The 16660-nt window shown below is 37.3% G+C and overlaps 2 protein-coding genes across 10 annotated transcripts; both read left to right on the forward strand.

Moving 5' to 3' along the window:
- Positions 1-528: 528 nt before the first annotated feature.
- Positions 529-4794, forward strand: LOC113727996 (serine/arginine-rich splicing factor RS40). Of its 3 annotated transcripts, XM_027252442.2 has the most exons (8): positions 529-666; positions 754-819; positions 2033-2161; positions 2815-3050; positions 3255-3367; positions 3485-3723; positions 4111-4374; positions 4526-4794. In XM_027252442.2, the coding sequence occupies exons 4-8, from the start codon at positions 2918-2920 to the stop codon at positions 4560-4562; spliced, it is 786 nt and encodes a 261-aa protein (XP_027108243.1). In that variant the 5' UTR covers positions 529-666; positions 754-819; positions 2033-2161; positions 2815-2917; the 3' UTR covers positions 4563-4794. The 3 variants fall into 3 exon arrangements, with proteins under 3 accessions (XP_027108243.1, XP_027108241.1, XP_027108244.1); XM_027252440.2 differs by having other exon boundaries at positions 2815-3367; XM_027252443.2 differs by lacking the exon at positions 2815-3050 and having other exon boundaries at positions 537-666.
- A 4550-nt stretch (positions 4795-9344) lies between these two features.
- Positions 9345-13312, forward strand: LOC113727997 (uncharacterized). 7 transcript variants are annotated; one of them, XM_072076478.1, is made up of 2 exons: positions 9345-9364; positions 11406-13312. In XM_072076478.1, the coding sequence occupies exon 2, from the start codon at positions 11449-11451 to the stop codon at positions 13129-13131; it is 1683 nt and encodes a 560-aa protein (XP_071932579.1). In that variant the 5' UTR covers positions 9345-9364; positions 11406-11448; the 3' UTR covers positions 13132-13312. The 7 variants fall into 7 exon arrangements, with proteins under 7 accessions (XP_071932579.1, XP_027108249.1, XP_071932580.1 ...); XM_027252448.2 differs by lacking the exon at positions 9345-9364 and adding an exon at positions 9809-9985; XM_072076479.1 differs by lacking the exon at positions 9345-9364 and adding an exon at positions 10624-10647.
- The last annotated feature ends 3348 nt before the right edge of the window (positions 13313-16660 follow it).

A 16660-nucleotide genomic window follows, 5' to 3' on the forward strand; every position in this document is an offset into this window, starting at 1 on the left:
AATATTTATATAATTTATAATATATAAATATATAATTTTCAATTTGTATATTTCAATTTATATTGATATAATATATATATATATAATATACATAATTGAAATATACATATGGAGTTGTTTTTGATATTATGGGAGTGTTTGGATATACATATTATTCCAAATAATATTTCGCTTGCATCATAAACACATTTCCCAACCCATCTTTTTATATTTCCAATCAACTTTTTATCTCACATAAATCACATCACAAAAAGTGCTACAGTAATTATTCCAAATAATATTTCAAATAATACTCTATCCAAACAAACCCCGATATGGTGTTTTTGGAGTTGTTTTGAAAATACACATTTACTGTAGCATTTGGAATGTGAAAAACAATTTTTAAAAAACAAGGGCAAAAACAAGGGATCCAAACGGACCCGATTGTACATTCTTGAATCCTTGCCAATAGATCTCCAAGAGGCACAAGACAATAAAGGGCCTGGATGAAACTTGATAAAGTATGAGGGCCTAAAAATGTTATCTTATGCAAACATCATGGGCCTAATTGAAATATACGAACACTAACTAAAAATATCTGCCAAAGCCGCTATCTGTCTCTTCACTCTGTGCCTGCGATCCCCGCTCCAGCCGTCAAGGGTTCGTCTGAATCCGTCTGCTGCAAAGGTTTATAGCTTCCTTCCGTTTCTCTGTAATCTTACATATAACAAAAATATAGATCCGTTTTTGATCTAATCTTGTCAATATTTTCAGGTCCTGCCGAGGGCTGAACGATCCTACTCAGATCGTGCGATTAATTGGAAAATTTTCTTTCTTTCGGTAATAATATTGGATCCCTTTTCGGCCTTTATATTTCTGTGCAGTAAGCATCTTTTTTTTTTTTTGGCTGTTTTCAACTTTAAAAAGCGAACTGCTGATTATACAATTGGTTTTTATCTGGGATCAAATTTGACTTTTAATCGCTGAATTTGATGTAATTTCTTGTCAAAGTTTCTTTTTTTTTTTGCTGGATTTAGCTCCCTTTTTTTTAGTTAAATTAGAATGTATTTGATTTACATGCCCTTTTTGGGTGGAGACGGAGGATGCAAGTGGACTGATAAATGCAATTACTAACAAAATAGTGACAGTGGTTGAATTACGACTGAGGCAGAATCAGGCAAAAAAAAAGAAAGGGATTTTTAGGGTTTGAGAAGGGGAGGATGAGCACAAGAGTGCAAAATGGCGGAAGAGGGCTGATTGGATGGAACGCAGGGGCTATAAGAATATGCATATGATTGTTGTTTCCGTTGCCCTTCTTTTTACTACATAAAGGAAGTGTAAGTGTTCAAATCTGAAAGGATATAAAATCTCCTGGAGAGAATTAGAGCTGAATGAATCTCAGAAAGTTTTAAGTGTTTGGAGGCCAAGGGATTAGTGATACGTATTTGACTTGATGAGTTGAATAGTTTCTTGTAGTTGATTAATTTGAGATTTTTTTTTAGTGAAGCAAAATGAACAGCAATAAATAGTGAATGTAGTCTTTATTAAATTTGAATTGCCTCTGTTATGTTTAGTTATATATTTGATGAAACATAAGTTGCAATTTGGAAGACTCCGGCACCGCAATAATGCTTTCACTTCCATATAAATGTGTAGTCATTCTTGGAATATGGCCTAGCTGTGTAGTTACTCAAATTATCTCATATCCTGTTGGACTTTTTTGGGATCTCCAGTATATCAGTTAAGTTGCTTATTGGTGTGCAAAAATGAGAGAATGGTTTGCTCATCGTAAAGTTTATCCCAAATTATTTGCTGGTACAATGCATGGTTTTTCTTGGGTAGGATGTTTGTATTCCGACTAGTAAGATGAAAAGCTTTGCCTCTATAGGATGTTTAGAGAGCCTGTATTTTTTGTATTTATTGATGTAGATTTGAGACTAGCTATGGTTCACGAATCATTTTATGCATGAATTGGAATATTCTTTTTGTTATCATTGGGCATGCTCTCCAAAATTATTTGTCTAATAGGGTGTTTATTACTGGGTTGAAATAGGTTTTTTGAGAGCTTCAGGGAATATGAGGCCAATTTTTTGTGGGAATCTGGAGTTCGATGCACGTCAGTCTGATGTTGAACGACTTTTCAGAAAATATGGGAAGGTTGAGAGGGTGGATATGAAATCAGGTACTATAATACAATCTTTCTTCTCTACTTGACTGGAACTCTTAAAACTTCCCCAACCAGGGCTCTTCTTTACTCCTAACCACTTGGTGGTTGAAGGTTCCTATTATGAACCTCTTGAGGTTGTTGGATGGTCTCCATGGTGACTGAATATTGTAGCGTACTTGCAACATTTGTAAATTTGCCTGAATGCTGAAGTTTGTCATCCTCATGTTGTATGTAGAAGTGCATAACAAACTAGTACTCATAACAAGTCTTGTTGTCTAACATCGTATGGTGTATGAGCTTCGTTTGCCTCCAAGTTGTTATCTTTTGTACTTTAGCAGTTTTAAAAGTATGCATGGGACTAGATTCAATTGTATGAATTATATAGGATAGATTGGGATCTTCTGTCTGTGTAAATTGCTTAAACTTAAGTTATTTGGATGAATTGCACCATGAATTAAAATTGATTTTTTTTTGTGTGTGTGAAATCTGGGCATCTCACATAAGATTGTGCCCATAACTCTTCATATGGGCTCTTGGCTGACAGCTTCAAGGGTCAAATGTTTCTTCAAATAGTAACTTCTTAATGTCACTAATCTATTGATTTTATTTCAGAAATGCAAGTATTTCTTGTAGTTAAACCGCCAAGCTCAACAGTTTCTTTGGCGCAGGATTACTTGGACTTTCCATGATCTTCCTGGATGGATGGTTCTCTGCATCCCTTTTCTGGCTTGTTCCCAAGATACATGTTAATGTTTTTCCGAAAGGACCAATATGATCCACCATGGTTCTACCATCCCACACTTACCTCAGACCATTGCCCCTTTCCATTTGTCATGCTTTGTCAAGTATTCAATTCCCAACATGTTCCACATAGAAATCATGATCATCTCGGTACCAATGGCAGGTTTTGTGTTTGCTCCAACAAATTTCTCATTTCCCCACTCTGAATCATTGGTTCGGTTGGTAATTCCATTTAGTAATTGTGGTTTAGTAGTCTCAGGAGCCCACAAAGGAGGCATAATGGTTGAAAACTTTAGCGAATTAGCTTTACTGTCTACCTTCAAACTGGAGACCTGTTGTTTGGTTTCTCATTGTGTCGATTCTACAGGTTTTGCTTTTGTGTACATGGAAGATGAGCGGGATGCTGATGATGCAATTAGAAGACTTGACAGGATAGAGTTTGGTAGAAAGGGGCGTAGACTTCGTGTTGAATGGACCAAGGTTTGTACATTTATTATACCAAGTTGGTGCTTTGCTTGTAAACTGGAATTGTTAATGACATTCTAGCTGGTTTAAGTGTTAGCTTAGGACCAATCCTGCTAAATCTTTTTTGTGCAGCAAGAACGTGGTATAAGAAGGCCTGGTGGGAGCCCAAAAAGATCTTCATCTAATTCAAGACCTTCAAAAACTCTGTTTGTTATAAACTTTGATCCGATTCATACTAGGACAAAGGACCTAGAGAGGCACTTTGAGCCTTATGGAAGAATATCAAATGTGAGAATCAGAAGGAATTTTGCATTTGTGCAGTTTGAGTTGCAGGAAGATGCCAGTAGAGCATTGGAAGCACTACATATGAGGTTTCCCTTTTCCCCCTGTTAAGAGAAGTCTGGAAAATATGCCTTTGATTTCCTGTTTGGTGCAAGTTCAATGCAGAGTTTGTTACTCAGATAGTAATATCGAGGAAAAAAAAATGCATTTATTTTAGTAACACTTAAATAAAATAACTTCGTTTTACATGCTGATCTTTGTTGCTAAAAAGATCATTACAGTTGACGATGTTGCTTGTGTTTGGATAGTTTTCAACTCTTTATTTTGCTTTTCTGTACTGGTCTGTGTAGGATTTCATGCACCACACGTCATCTCAATTGACCTTTTCGGGATAGACAATAGTTTGATATGTTATTACTGTCTCATTGACCCTTCATTGATCCCTTTCATTTGGATACTTTCACTTTGCTTGACAGCAAGTTTATGGATAGAGCTATTTCTGTTGAGTACGCAATTCGAGATGATGACGACAGAAGAAATGGTTACAGCCCTGATAGACGAGGCCGTGATATGTCCCCAGATAGAAGAGGGCATGGTCGTGGGAGATCTCCCAGTCCGTACCGCAGGGATAGGGGAAGCCCTGATTATGGTCATGGATCAATCCCAAGTTCAAGAGCGGAGCCTCGGGGAAGTCCTGACTATGGTAGAGCTGAGAGTCCTGTCAATGAAAGATATCACAGGTTTGACTCTCTTTTCCTCCCTTCTCGTTGCTTCTTTGCTTCTGGTTGGCTTTAACCAAAAAAAAAAAAAATAGATGTCATAAATTAATGGTTTATATGGTTGGTGTGGCCCTGTAATGATGCTGCATCTAAATCTTTATGGCTATTGCAGTCGTTCACCGCCACCACGGGAGAGATCTCGTTCTTGAGAAGGGAAGTTTTAAGTGGCAGTTTGTACGAACATCAAATTCAACTCTTTCTCTGCATGTCCTTTAGCAACGCAATCTGTAGTGCTTGTGCTGTCTGTGGACCTAGTCTAGTTAGTTGACTTGCTCTATTTTAGTAGCTGTAGACAGATTCTGTGATTTCTTGGAATTTTACTTGACTTGTGATTATTATCCTTTGAATGCTTAAATTAGTGTTCTGATATTTTGGTTTGAATGCTTCTAGTGTTGTGATCTTTGTCTGAGATGCATCGCGCTTCTAGTTGGTTTGACAGTTGGTGACGGGTTCTACTATTTTGTTGCCTGTCATATCATCGCTGATCAATAAGCTGCCGGTACATTGTTGTCATAATAGTTCATCCCCATCTTTTGCCCTTTCCAAAAAGGGTCATTGACGTTTTTAGTTTGATTGCACTTAGCAATTGGCTCTGCTTATTTGCTTCCTGTTTCCACTCGATGCAGAACTTTGGTTGCTTAAAAGTACTTGAATAGTAGTACCTGGATACATGCCAAAAGCTGTATTTAGGTATACTTCCATTTGAGGTCGTTAAATGTTAAAGCTGCGTTGAAGCGCGATTGCATGACGGCATTCTCGTCTAAAGATGATCAACCACTTACAAACCATACTTTTAAACTGAGGAATGGTTAACGCAAGATGTATGCAGAAGTGGGATTTCGCAACTGGATAGGTAACACCTTTTTTTTTTTTTTTTTTTTTTTTTTTGGGGGGGGGGGGGGGGGTGAAACGTCAGCTGTAGAAGGATCGATCTGGTAGAAAAACACGCGGAATTGGTAGAGTGGTAGGAAAGACAATGCAACGGGACAGCGGAGCCCAGCGTAGGAGTACAAATTTGTACGCAAAAAAGTAATAGAAGTGATGATATATTAGATAATGGGTGGCAGCGGGAAAAAGTGAAAAGAGTAGTAGTAGAATGAAGCCGACAGGAGACAGCGTCACGTCCCTGCAACCACTCCAGCAAGCCAACGTCGGCCCACCCCATCCCACGCGTCTCGTGGTTCACCCGCCAATGGTCCTCCAATAGGACCTTAGACCACCCACAAACCTTCTCGTCTCTCTCCTTCTCTGGAAGCTGACTGGGGTAATTGCAGCTACTCATCCAGTCGCTGCAAAATTTGCTGCTGTCCTGTAGTAGCCTTTTCAAAAAGGCTGCGATGGACTGGTTCCGGTTCAGCAGGCATTCCTGCTTGAGCAAATCTATCATGCTAAAACTAGAAGGATTGCATCAAACCGAAAATTTCAAAGCAACGAGCCAATGAGGGTTGTCGTTATATCTGAACCTGGAGCGCCTTTTGCCTCCTCGGAATATTTACACCGGTCCCAACAGTCCCCTCCGCGTATTGTGCTGGGTTGCTGCTGCTGTTCTTCCATTTTTTTTACTCAGCAGTCAGCACAATTACATTGGTGCAATAACAAATATTTATAAGATGAAAATTTAATTGAAAATAATTAGAAAACTACTTATGATACAAACAAAATCACTTGCACCTTGTCGAACGTAATTTCGCAAAATTGTTGAACTAAACAAATAAAAATAAAAATGAAAATAAATCCGGTCTGCTCATTCGACTAGTTTACTCACAAGTAGACGGCTGCCCGCTGATGATCAAGTCCGTGAGCCAAACGATTTTTGTCATTATTTGATTTGGCATTTTGCATCTAGGGGCTCGGGTGTTGGTTTACTTTAATAACTCCATCATCAAAATTTTCTTGTCATTCTGGATTTATCTAGACGTACTATTCCCCTGCATCTTTTGAAAATTGATTAGTCTTAGATTGACGAGGAGTCGCCTTGAGAACTTTGCAAGGTCACCGACAAGCACGATTGGGGCTGCTTGGGTGATAAAGGACCCTTCTTTTATTTGGAGTCAAACGGCTGCTCTTCTTTTAATTTTTTTCTTATCGACAGACATAGCCTTCCTATTTTACACCTATTCTTATTTTATATCAAGGGGAAGGGGGTGAAATCAAATGAGCCAACGAAAAAGTTTAAAAAAAATTGAATCATTATCGGATCGAACGGATGAATATACTGTTCCCCTGCATCTTTCGAAAATTGATTACTCTTAGATTGATGAGGAGTCACTTTGAGAACTTTTCAAGTCATCGGCAAGCACAATTGGGGCTGCTTGTGTAATAAAGGACCCTCTTATTAATTATTTGGGGTCAGAAGGCAGCCTTTTTATTTATTTATTTATTATCGATAACTTTCTTATTTTATTCTTACTTCGATTTTATGTTAAGGAGGGGTAGACATGAGTCCAAATGAACCCAGAAAAAAAAAAAAAGGTGGAAAGGACTGAATCATCGTCAAACCAAAATTGTTATCTCTGCGCGCCTGCTGATGGATGTACTATTCCCTTGCATCTTTCGAAAACTAATTACTCTTAGATTGACGAGGAGTCGTCTTGAGAACTTTTCAGAGTCACCGGCAAGCACGATTGGGGCTGATCGGGTAATAAAAGGACCTTCCTGTTATTTCCAGTCAAACGGCTGCCCTTTTAGTTTTTTTTTTTTGTCGACGCAATAGCTTTTCTATTATATTCTTACTCCTACTCTATACTAAGAGTAAGGGGGTGAGTCCATATGGGTCAAGAGAAAAGTTAGAAGAGACTAAATCACTACCGAATCAAAACGGATGCAACTAGTAAAACCTACAAGAAATTTTGGAAATGAATGCAAGTCAAATGACGCCTGCATCCATGGAGAGTCCTGAGGCTCTCACTGGTAGCTAACAACTCTAAAAGTAGTTAGTTATCGGCCACTCTTTTAGTGTTTATATTTTTATGTGCTAAATATTCGAATCCCTTTCCCCACGACTTTCATAGCATTCCCGTTTGAATTGCTATTTTTAAGAATTTTTATAAAAAAAAATAAATTATAACGATTTGATGTATACGAAAAAAAATGATTATGAAATATGCTCGCGAAAAAACATAAAAATTTTTCTGCGAAAATCTACAATTCGAACAATGTGCTACGTTAAAAGACTTAGAGGTAGAAAAGGGATTTTGTCTCTTCATAATAAATTGTGAATATAAATAAGGTTCTTGAGGATAAACAAGAGCAATATGGAAGATGTATTGTTATAATGTTTGTCTCAAAGCATCTACTTTAATCTTAAAAGAAGCGGATCACTTTTTGAAAGTTTACTAGTAATCCTTTTTTGTAAAGCGTATTTGTGTTGATTCTTTAATTCGTTTCCCATCCGTGTTTTGGCTATATTATTTTTGTTTCATATGTATTTATTTGATTGAATAAATTCAATTCCCATATTCAGTTATGAACTTTTAGTCATCTCACTCTTTTGTCAAAAGATTAAAAAAATAGCCCTCACGAGTCATGACTCCAAAAACTCTGCAACACGTGCATGGAAAGTCCACCGTGAAATCGAACTCAACTTTTCAAAAGCTTCCGCAAGCGGTCCCCATTTACATTTGGCAAAATTAATCTGCCATGTCAGCCTTCGCTTCGAATAACGTGCAATCAAAATTTGAAAAGCACTTTTCAAAATTCAACCAATCCAACGGTAAATTCCCTGTTCCAGCCCCCAATATCCACCGTCCGTTCTCCTGAACCCTCAACCCACCATTCTTCCTTTTCATTTGACGGTACTCACCGCATTTTTTTTTTCTGCTGATATTAGGGAATGACATTTATAGTTTTTTCTGCTGTTAGGTTTATAATTTGAATTCTATATCCGATAATTGAGAATAAAAATATGTGAAAAAGGATGAAAGGAAAAAAAAATACTATAATTTTAAAAAATAAAACCAATTTTGAACGCTATAGCGATTGCCTTTATTAATTCCATCCACACTCTTATGGAGTTATGGTTTCTATTAACCTCGTCTTCACTTGTACACGTACCTATTAAAATGGATTGATGGAATAAGCCGTCACAAATGTTTTATGTTCATTAAAACTTGCAAATTGTACCTACCTCCATAAATAACATATGTTTGCCTACAACAGAAATGTAATCAAATCGAGTTACTCGCGAGCAGCTCACGAGTAACTCGATATAAAGTTTGACTCGCATTCAATTTTATTCGAGCACGAGCCGAGCCCGAATAATTCAATAATTATTTAAGTCGAGTTCGAGTATTGATTTTTCAAGTTTGGTGGCTTGTTGAACTTTATTTAGTACAAAGTAATTAATTAAAAATTATATTTTTAGTTATTACAATTTTAGGATTGGAAGTTGTATAAATTATTAGAATCACTCTTTTAGTCGAGTTAAATACTCGAGTTCGATCATATTGGTAAGAAAATTGGATCGATCTCGAATTTTTGAGCTATTTTTTAAATTTAAATTCAAACTTCATTTCTGTTGTTTGCTCGAGCGCGAGTTTGAGTATAGTGATACACTCGCTCGACTCGATTATATCGCTATCTATAAAATTGATTTTAAGCTAAAGTGACATTTATACGGCCATACGGGGAATTATCACTCTTAGCTGTGTGTATGATTATTGAGACTCCGGGTTCAAATAAAAATTAAACCATCGAGTCCCACTGCCTTTCTAGTACCGCACTGTACAGCACAACGACACACACTTAATAGGGATCTTGACAAGTTGCCACTTGCCGTACACCGCTATGCCAGTACATGCAATTAATTAATTTAATTATCAATACTATGAATTACTAATTGTTAATACTATGCAATTAATTGTTAATTGTAATGGTGCTACTATGAAGTATTGTATTAAAGACTCGTCTGACATTTTCTTCTGAGAAAGAGCCAGCGTGTGACTGTAACTCTGTAAGTGGCTTTGATTTTTTGATTTTTGAACGTGGATTGCTCTCTTTCTGCGCAGCTGTGTCCTGTTTTGGTAGCTTTGGTATTTTCTTGTTTTTTAATTAAGGAGGAAGCTTTGGTACTTTCACTAGTTGGGTAAGCTTATTTTAAAAAACTTGGTACTGCTCTCCCAAGATTCTTCTGATTTTCTTGCCTTCCATTTTTTGTATGATTAAAAGATTTTCGACCGTTTGATGTCTTCTTGTCTCATTAGGGTATAGTAGCACCATTACAGCCTTTTGGGTACTTCTCCTTTTCCTTGCAACTCACAAGTCATTTCTTGTTCATGGTCAATGTCTTGTCTGTGGCCCGGTGCAAAAAGTTTGTTTTCAAGGTCAAGGCTTTGAGAATTTTCCATCACTCTCAGGGGATAAAGTTCATTTCTTGCCACAGTTTCAAGGTTAGAAAAGAGGGGATTTGGGTTTTGAAGGTTGAGCATTCCTGGGTTCTTTTCTTTATTCTTTATTTTCTTTTTGGGCAAGATATTTTGGATTGGGGATATAAAGAAAGAATTTTGAGGATCAAGCTACGTATGGTTGCTTTCTGGAGAAAAAAGGCCTGGATTCTTGTTTTTGAGTCTTGAAGGTTGGTTCTTTGTCTTTTCTTGCTCTCAGCAGGTCTGGTTTTTGGACCGGCAAAACAAGTGATTTTTCTTTTTCTTTTTTTTTCTTCTTCTTCTTTTTCCTTTAACGAGACTATAGTTGATAATTAGAACTTATCTGCATTGATACTTAGTCATTGCTTCGGGATATTTTTATCTCTCTGGTTTTTGCTTGCAGAAACAGAAGGGTGGTAAGTGGTGGTGGCTGCTGATTAAGTTATTTGGAGTGACTTGAATGATAGGCAAAAGATAAAGCAATTTGAGGGCATCCTTTGTCATTTCTTTCATATTTATTGCACTATAATTTTGAAAATTCTTTGGCTTTGCGGCTGTTGGTCCCTTGTACAAAATTTCAATACACTCCATACAATGTACAACTGGAGATGGAGACTCCTGTCTTCTCTTCAAAGCAAAGTCTCTTTCAGTTTCTGTTGTGTATATATTTATTGTTTATATCCAATTGCCTCATATCTTGGTAGATAACTGTAGAAATAGAATTTGGGGCGGAAAATTGTGGGCCTTTACCTTTTTGCAAAAGAAATTTCTTTTTATGGTCAAGATATTAGATCTACTCCAATTGAGCAGGGGAGCCTATGGAAAATTCATCACTGATCAACTATTGTGCAATCAATTCCACAGTAGAAAAGTAAAGATACCAACTTTTATCTTTCTTTACGAAACTGTCCCCTTGTATTTTCTCTTTTGCAATCAAAATACTTAGCTTGTGAGAAGGGGCATTTGGTCATGTTAAAGATTTATCTACCGACTGCCATTATTGGATTTTTGTGTGTAATGGCTGTTGGAAAGTTCATTCTTTCACTTTCATCAGCTGTAACTTGTATCCGTAACATCAAATTATTTGTGCATTTACTTGGCTAGTATTTAATGCCTCACTGGTATTCAATCATCATTTCGTTAGTCTTTTTGGGTAACCTCGTGGGGGCCTTCATTAGGTACTAAGTAATTGCCTGTCTGGTCTTGTTTTCAGTAAACGAGTGTTGTGTGATCATATAAGATTCTCGAAACTACTAATCTCGACCGCCCTCTCTCTTTCTTTATTTATTGTAGCTTTTATAATGCCTAATTTTTTTAAGGATTGATGATTGCAACTGCTCCAAAGCTTTAAATTTTCTATGCAAAGGTATACAATTTTTAAACATCTTCCTCATCTAAACCGCAAAATTGGAAGGTTTGGCTTCTGTCAAGTTCGTTTCTTTTTTTTTTTTTCTCTGCGACTCTAGTTGATGGTACTATTTGGTTTTTCTGAAAGATTGAATCTTTTATCAAGTTTCTTACCTGGGTTTGAAGTGTAAGTGTCTATTTTTAGTTCATCCGTGTGGGGAGATTCATTTTTTTAACGTCATTTGGGACAAAGTTATTAAGATTTGGTTTCTTCTGTTTCAGGATTTGGTGAAAGCTTGATTTGCAACTGGGTTGTAGAGGAATCATGGTTGAGGATGCAGGAATGGATGTCAGCATTGATATGTTGTCGGCTGAGGAGTGGCTATCTCGCGCACAAGAGCTTGTTCCTGTTGCACTGAAGAAGGCTAGGGAGGTCAAGGTATTCCCTGGTAGGTGGAAGATGATAGTCTCAAAATTGGAGCAGATCCCAGCAACACTATCTGATTTGTCTAGTCATCCTTGCTTCTCGAAAAATGCTCTTTGTAAGGAGCAGTTGCAGGCAGTATCAAAGACCTTATATGAAGCAAATGAACTATCAGAGTTGTGTATACATGAGAAATATGAAGGGAAACTTCGGATGCAAAGTGATCTTGATGCACTATCAGGCAAATTGGATTTGAATTTGCGTGATTGTGGTCTCTTGATCAAAACTGGTGTGCTTGGTGAGGTGACCTTGCCATCTACTGCTGGTAGCACTTCGGCTGAGCCTGAGGCTGCACTACATGGAAATATGCGAGAATTGCTGGCGCGGCTTCAGATTGGGCACTTGGAGGCTAAACATAGAGCTCTTGATAGCCTTGTTGAGGTTATGAAAGAAGATGAAAAGAATGTCTTGGCTGTTTTAGGTCGCAGCAACATTGCTGCTTTAGTCCAACTTCTAACTGCCACATCTCCTCGAATAAGGGAGAAAACTGTCACTGTAATATGCTCTCTTGCAGAATCTGGTAGTTGTGAGAATTGGCTAGTTTCTGAAGGTGTTCTTCCACCTCTTATAAGACTTGTTGAATCTGGCAGTCCAGTCGGTAAAGAGAAGGCCACAATTTCTCTCCAGAGGTTGTCGATGTCAGCAGAAACAGCCCGTTCTATTGTTGGACATGGTGGTGTTAGACCTCTTATTGAGATCTGTCGAACTGGTGATTCTGTTTCACAGGCTGCTTCTGCTTGTACATTGAAAAACATATCTTCTGTTCCAGAGGTGCGGCAAACACTAGCTGAAGAAGGCATTGTAAAAGTAACGATTAATCTTCTGGATTGTGGAATTCTATTGGGATCCAAAGAGTATGCAGCTGAATGTTTACAAAATCTTACCTCCAGCAATGATAGTCTACGGAAGTCTGTTATTTTGGAGGGTGGAATCAGAAGCTTGTTGGCTTATTTGGATGGTCCACTGCCACAAGAATCTGCCGTTGGAGCACTTAGGAATTTGGTCAGCTCAGTCTCCATGGAGATTTTAGTTTCACTTGGTGTCATTCCAAGGTTGGTTCATGTGCTTAAATCTGGATCACTTGGTGCTCAGCAGGCTGCAGCATCCGCAATCTGTAGGATATGTAGCTCCACAGAAATAAAAAGACTAGTTGGTGAGGCTGGTTGTATCCCTCTGCTTGTTAAGATGCTCGAAGCTAAAGCAAATGGGGCGAGGGAAGTAGCCGCGCAAGCAATTTCTAGCCTAATGACCTTGTCGCACAATTGCAGAGAAGTCAAGAAGGATGACAAAAGTGTGCCTAATTTAGTGCAATTACTTGACCCAAGCCCTCAAAATACTGCCAAGAAATATGCAGTTTCTTCTCTTTCCTTGCTCTCCTCGAGCAAAAAATGTAAGAAGCTTATGATTTCATATGGGGCAATTGGATATCTCAAGAAGCTTACAGAGATGGACATCCCGGGAGCTAAGAAGCTACTTGAGCGTTTGGAAAGAGGGAAATTGAAGAGTTTGTTCATCAGAAAATAGAGGAGAATTGAACGTCCATGTATACGAAACTCATCTTTCATCTTGTTTCATAATCTGTATGAAACAAAATAGTAGTTTTATTCGTATGGAGTAAAATCAACTAGCTGCAAATTAATGCAATTGTTGTCTCATTATGTATCGGTAATAATTCTATCATTTGTACAGATAGTTGTTCCATAAATGGCTTTTTGTTTGGTACTTGAAGGTCCTTGCTGGGCTTCATCTTCATTGATGGTGCTCTTTTGGCCTCATCTTCATCTTGTAGCAATCGGGTAGCCTCCTTGGCATTCCTTTTTAATGGGAGAAAAAAATCTTATTCAGTCTTTCCATTTAGCAGATGGAAATGATTGCTTGATTCCCTAACATTTCTCCAGCAGATTCTGTTCAACTTTTTCAGTCTCTGCTGTAAATTCTCCTTTCCTGAACTTTTCAGTTGCCTGATGCTGCTACCATCCAATACATACGCTACTTAAAATATAAGTACAAGAACATTGCAGGTATTAGACAAATACATGTATTATTTCTGGCTCGCTATCTAGACATCTCAACATAGCTTAAATAAAGTCTCTCATGTTTCAGGTTGAGATTTCCCCATGCGTTCATGCAGTGGCCAAGTCTATCATAGCTGGAGAACCTTGTAATGGATAAGGAGATATATTTTCTTGTTATGCTTTTAGCCACATTAACTAGCCATAAGGCAAATGTTCCTGTATCATGTTTGATCCATGGAGAGATCTAAAGGTCAGATTGATTCTTAATGTCAGCTTCGCTAGTTTCCACTTTTACAAGAACAGACTTGAGACACTAGATAGAAACCAGCTATTACTCCCTGTACACCATGGTTTCTTCAACGACTTATGACAGAGTTATTCGTGGGATTACAACACAGGTTCCAAGCCGGAAACAAAACAGCATACTTGGATCTTTTCCAGTCACACACACGGTCAGTCAAACATCATAATTTCTCTCCTACCATCCACTCAAGTATCTGCCTTTACTGCGTTTCTATAGATATTTAGTTGATGAATTTGTTGAAGAATCTTCTCTCAGCCTTAAAAAAACTCTGCTGTACATCGATACTGCAAAATCTTTCCCCTTACTACAACAATGTTTTGTTAGCAGGTATAATCTTCATCAGGCCGAATGGTTCGACTGTCGCAAAAAGCATCATTGATTCTGCATTTATCACTGCCTGGTCTGTAGCTAGGGTGAGAGAATGGTTCAGTTACAGGTGGTGGTGTTTAGGGTCATGATATGGATCAATACACACAGGGTTAAGGTGCCAGTCTTCAGTGATCAATATTTGATGGGTGATATTTCTAAATGGCCTTCAGCCAAAATATTCGCTCATTAAGTCTTTGTAGGTAAGATTCAAAAGTTTGTTGCTGTTATGAGTTCCAATCAAATTTCAATAATAGAGAAAGCTACACTGCACCTGACATCACTATAAATATGTGGTTTGTTAAGCAGCAGTATCAGCACTGAGATACACTTGGTTGAGTGTTTCTAATCTAACCCCACAAAATTTTTGGTGTGGCTTTTCTGGTTCCATCAAATAAATGATGTCAGATTTGGCAACATTGTTGTGTAGTGATCTCTTTTTGAGTGATATATTATCATCAAAGGTTTGCAAAGTGATATAACAACCATTCAGGCGAAGAAGTGCTTTTCTTCTTCAACCATCAAAATTCTCCATAACCCCACGAAATAAAACAGAATGTAGTTTCAACTTTCAAGGGCTGCTCGATCTGTCTAGGGGAGAAATGGACTCCACCACCATTTCTAATTTTCCTGTGTTTCTTGTGTCAGTTGTCTGTGAAGCTTTTGAGCTAGCAAATTGAGCTTATAATTTCTACAAAGGAAAGGCATAATATGGAATGACAACACCACTCTTATAATTTTCGAGGCGTTTGCCTTAATCATTAGACTAAAGCCTTCCCACTCTTGTCAAGTTACTCGCATGTTCCAAAACAGAGATAAATTTTTATTAACGGTTTACCTTTGAAACATTCCATGCAAAAGGGAATTTAAACGTATCAAGTAATTTTCTTTTTGGAGTCTTGGTATAGTAATTTTACTGTTTATAGTAAGTGCGTTAGACTACCTTTTTAAGTTTCAATTCCAAAATTAATTACCTAATAGTCATTGGAAATAAACTACCTCTAAAAATGTTAAGATTACATGTGATGTAAAAACCAAAAAAAAAAAAAAACTGTATTCCTGCGTCAATATTTTAATTTGTTTAACTAAGTTAGAGAAAAAAAATGAAAAAACTTTCTCTTCCAAATTATGACACGCTGGGAGTGGCTTGAGACTACACTGAGGACCTTAAGTAGTACACACACACACCACTCACAATCGATGTGGGATAGAGGAAAAGAGGGAGGGGAAACACCAAGACTATTGTCAAATGCTCATCAATGACTTTTAACCACTCCATGATTTTCCTTATCCACCAACAACCATAAATAACACACACACATTACCTAGGGGAAACCCATAACCCAACCCAAAAGGCATTTCCCTTAGGCCTTAGGTAATGTGTGTGTATGTGTGTTATTTATGGTTGTTGGTGGGGTGGGTTGAGAAGTTTAATAGTGGATTATTTTATTTCTGGATTGGATTATTTTTCATTTTTTTTCTTTTTCTTTTGTTGATAAAGATAGGAAAGTAGTTGGAAATTTTAGAAAGGCGATGGGCTGGACTGAAATAATTGTTAGTCGTTTGCAACCATGGGCTCGTAACGATGGGCTCATAGTGGCACATTACTTGGATTACTGCTGGAGGGACAGACGAAGAGTTTGGGTCGGATCATGGACAGGAAGCAGGCCGAAAAACCTGATTTTGTCGCGGATAAGTCAAACAATGCCGTCCGTCAACGCATCAATGTCCTTGAGATCCGTGGAATCTGCTGATTGGATCTAAATAATTGTGGATTAGGCGTCAAAAGATATTAATGATTTTTTTTTTTTTTTGAAAATAGGCATTAACAAATGATAAATAGCATCATTGCCATATCCCAAGTATCATGGATTTCCTCACCTTTAATGTGATTATCTGACTTGGGGCTAATTATCTGACTTGTAGCCATAAACTTTTAGCACTAGAAAGCACACCTTTTTGTTTTAAAGCCAAAGTTTAAGTATTGTTTGGATGAGTATTATTTGAAATATTATTTAGAATAATTACTGTAACACTTTTTGTGATGTGATGTATATGAGATAAAAAGGTAATAAAAATATAAAAAGATGGATTGCAAAATGTGTTTACAATGCAAACGAAATATTATTTGAAAAAAATAAAATATCCAAACAAAGTTAAATTCTTAATCTGCATTACTCTTTGGCCTATGTAGAAATTTTTTAATAAGGTCCAGCCAATCCATCTGTAGATATAATAGATATTTTTGCATAGCCATTATTGGGCCAAAAATTATTTACATGTATCATAAATATAATTTTTAACACGTTTTTTATTTTTATCTTACATGCATCACATCAAATCATAAAAAATATTATAATAATAATTA

Source organism: Coffea arabica, chromosome 2c (genome assembly GCF_036785885.1).
Source record: "Coffea arabica cultivar ET-39 chromosome 2c, Coffea Arabica ET-39 HiFi, whole genome shotgun sequence".
NCBI classification, from domain to species: domain Eukaryota; kingdom Viridiplantae; phylum Streptophyta; class Magnoliopsida; order Gentianales; family Rubiaceae; genus Coffea; species Coffea arabica.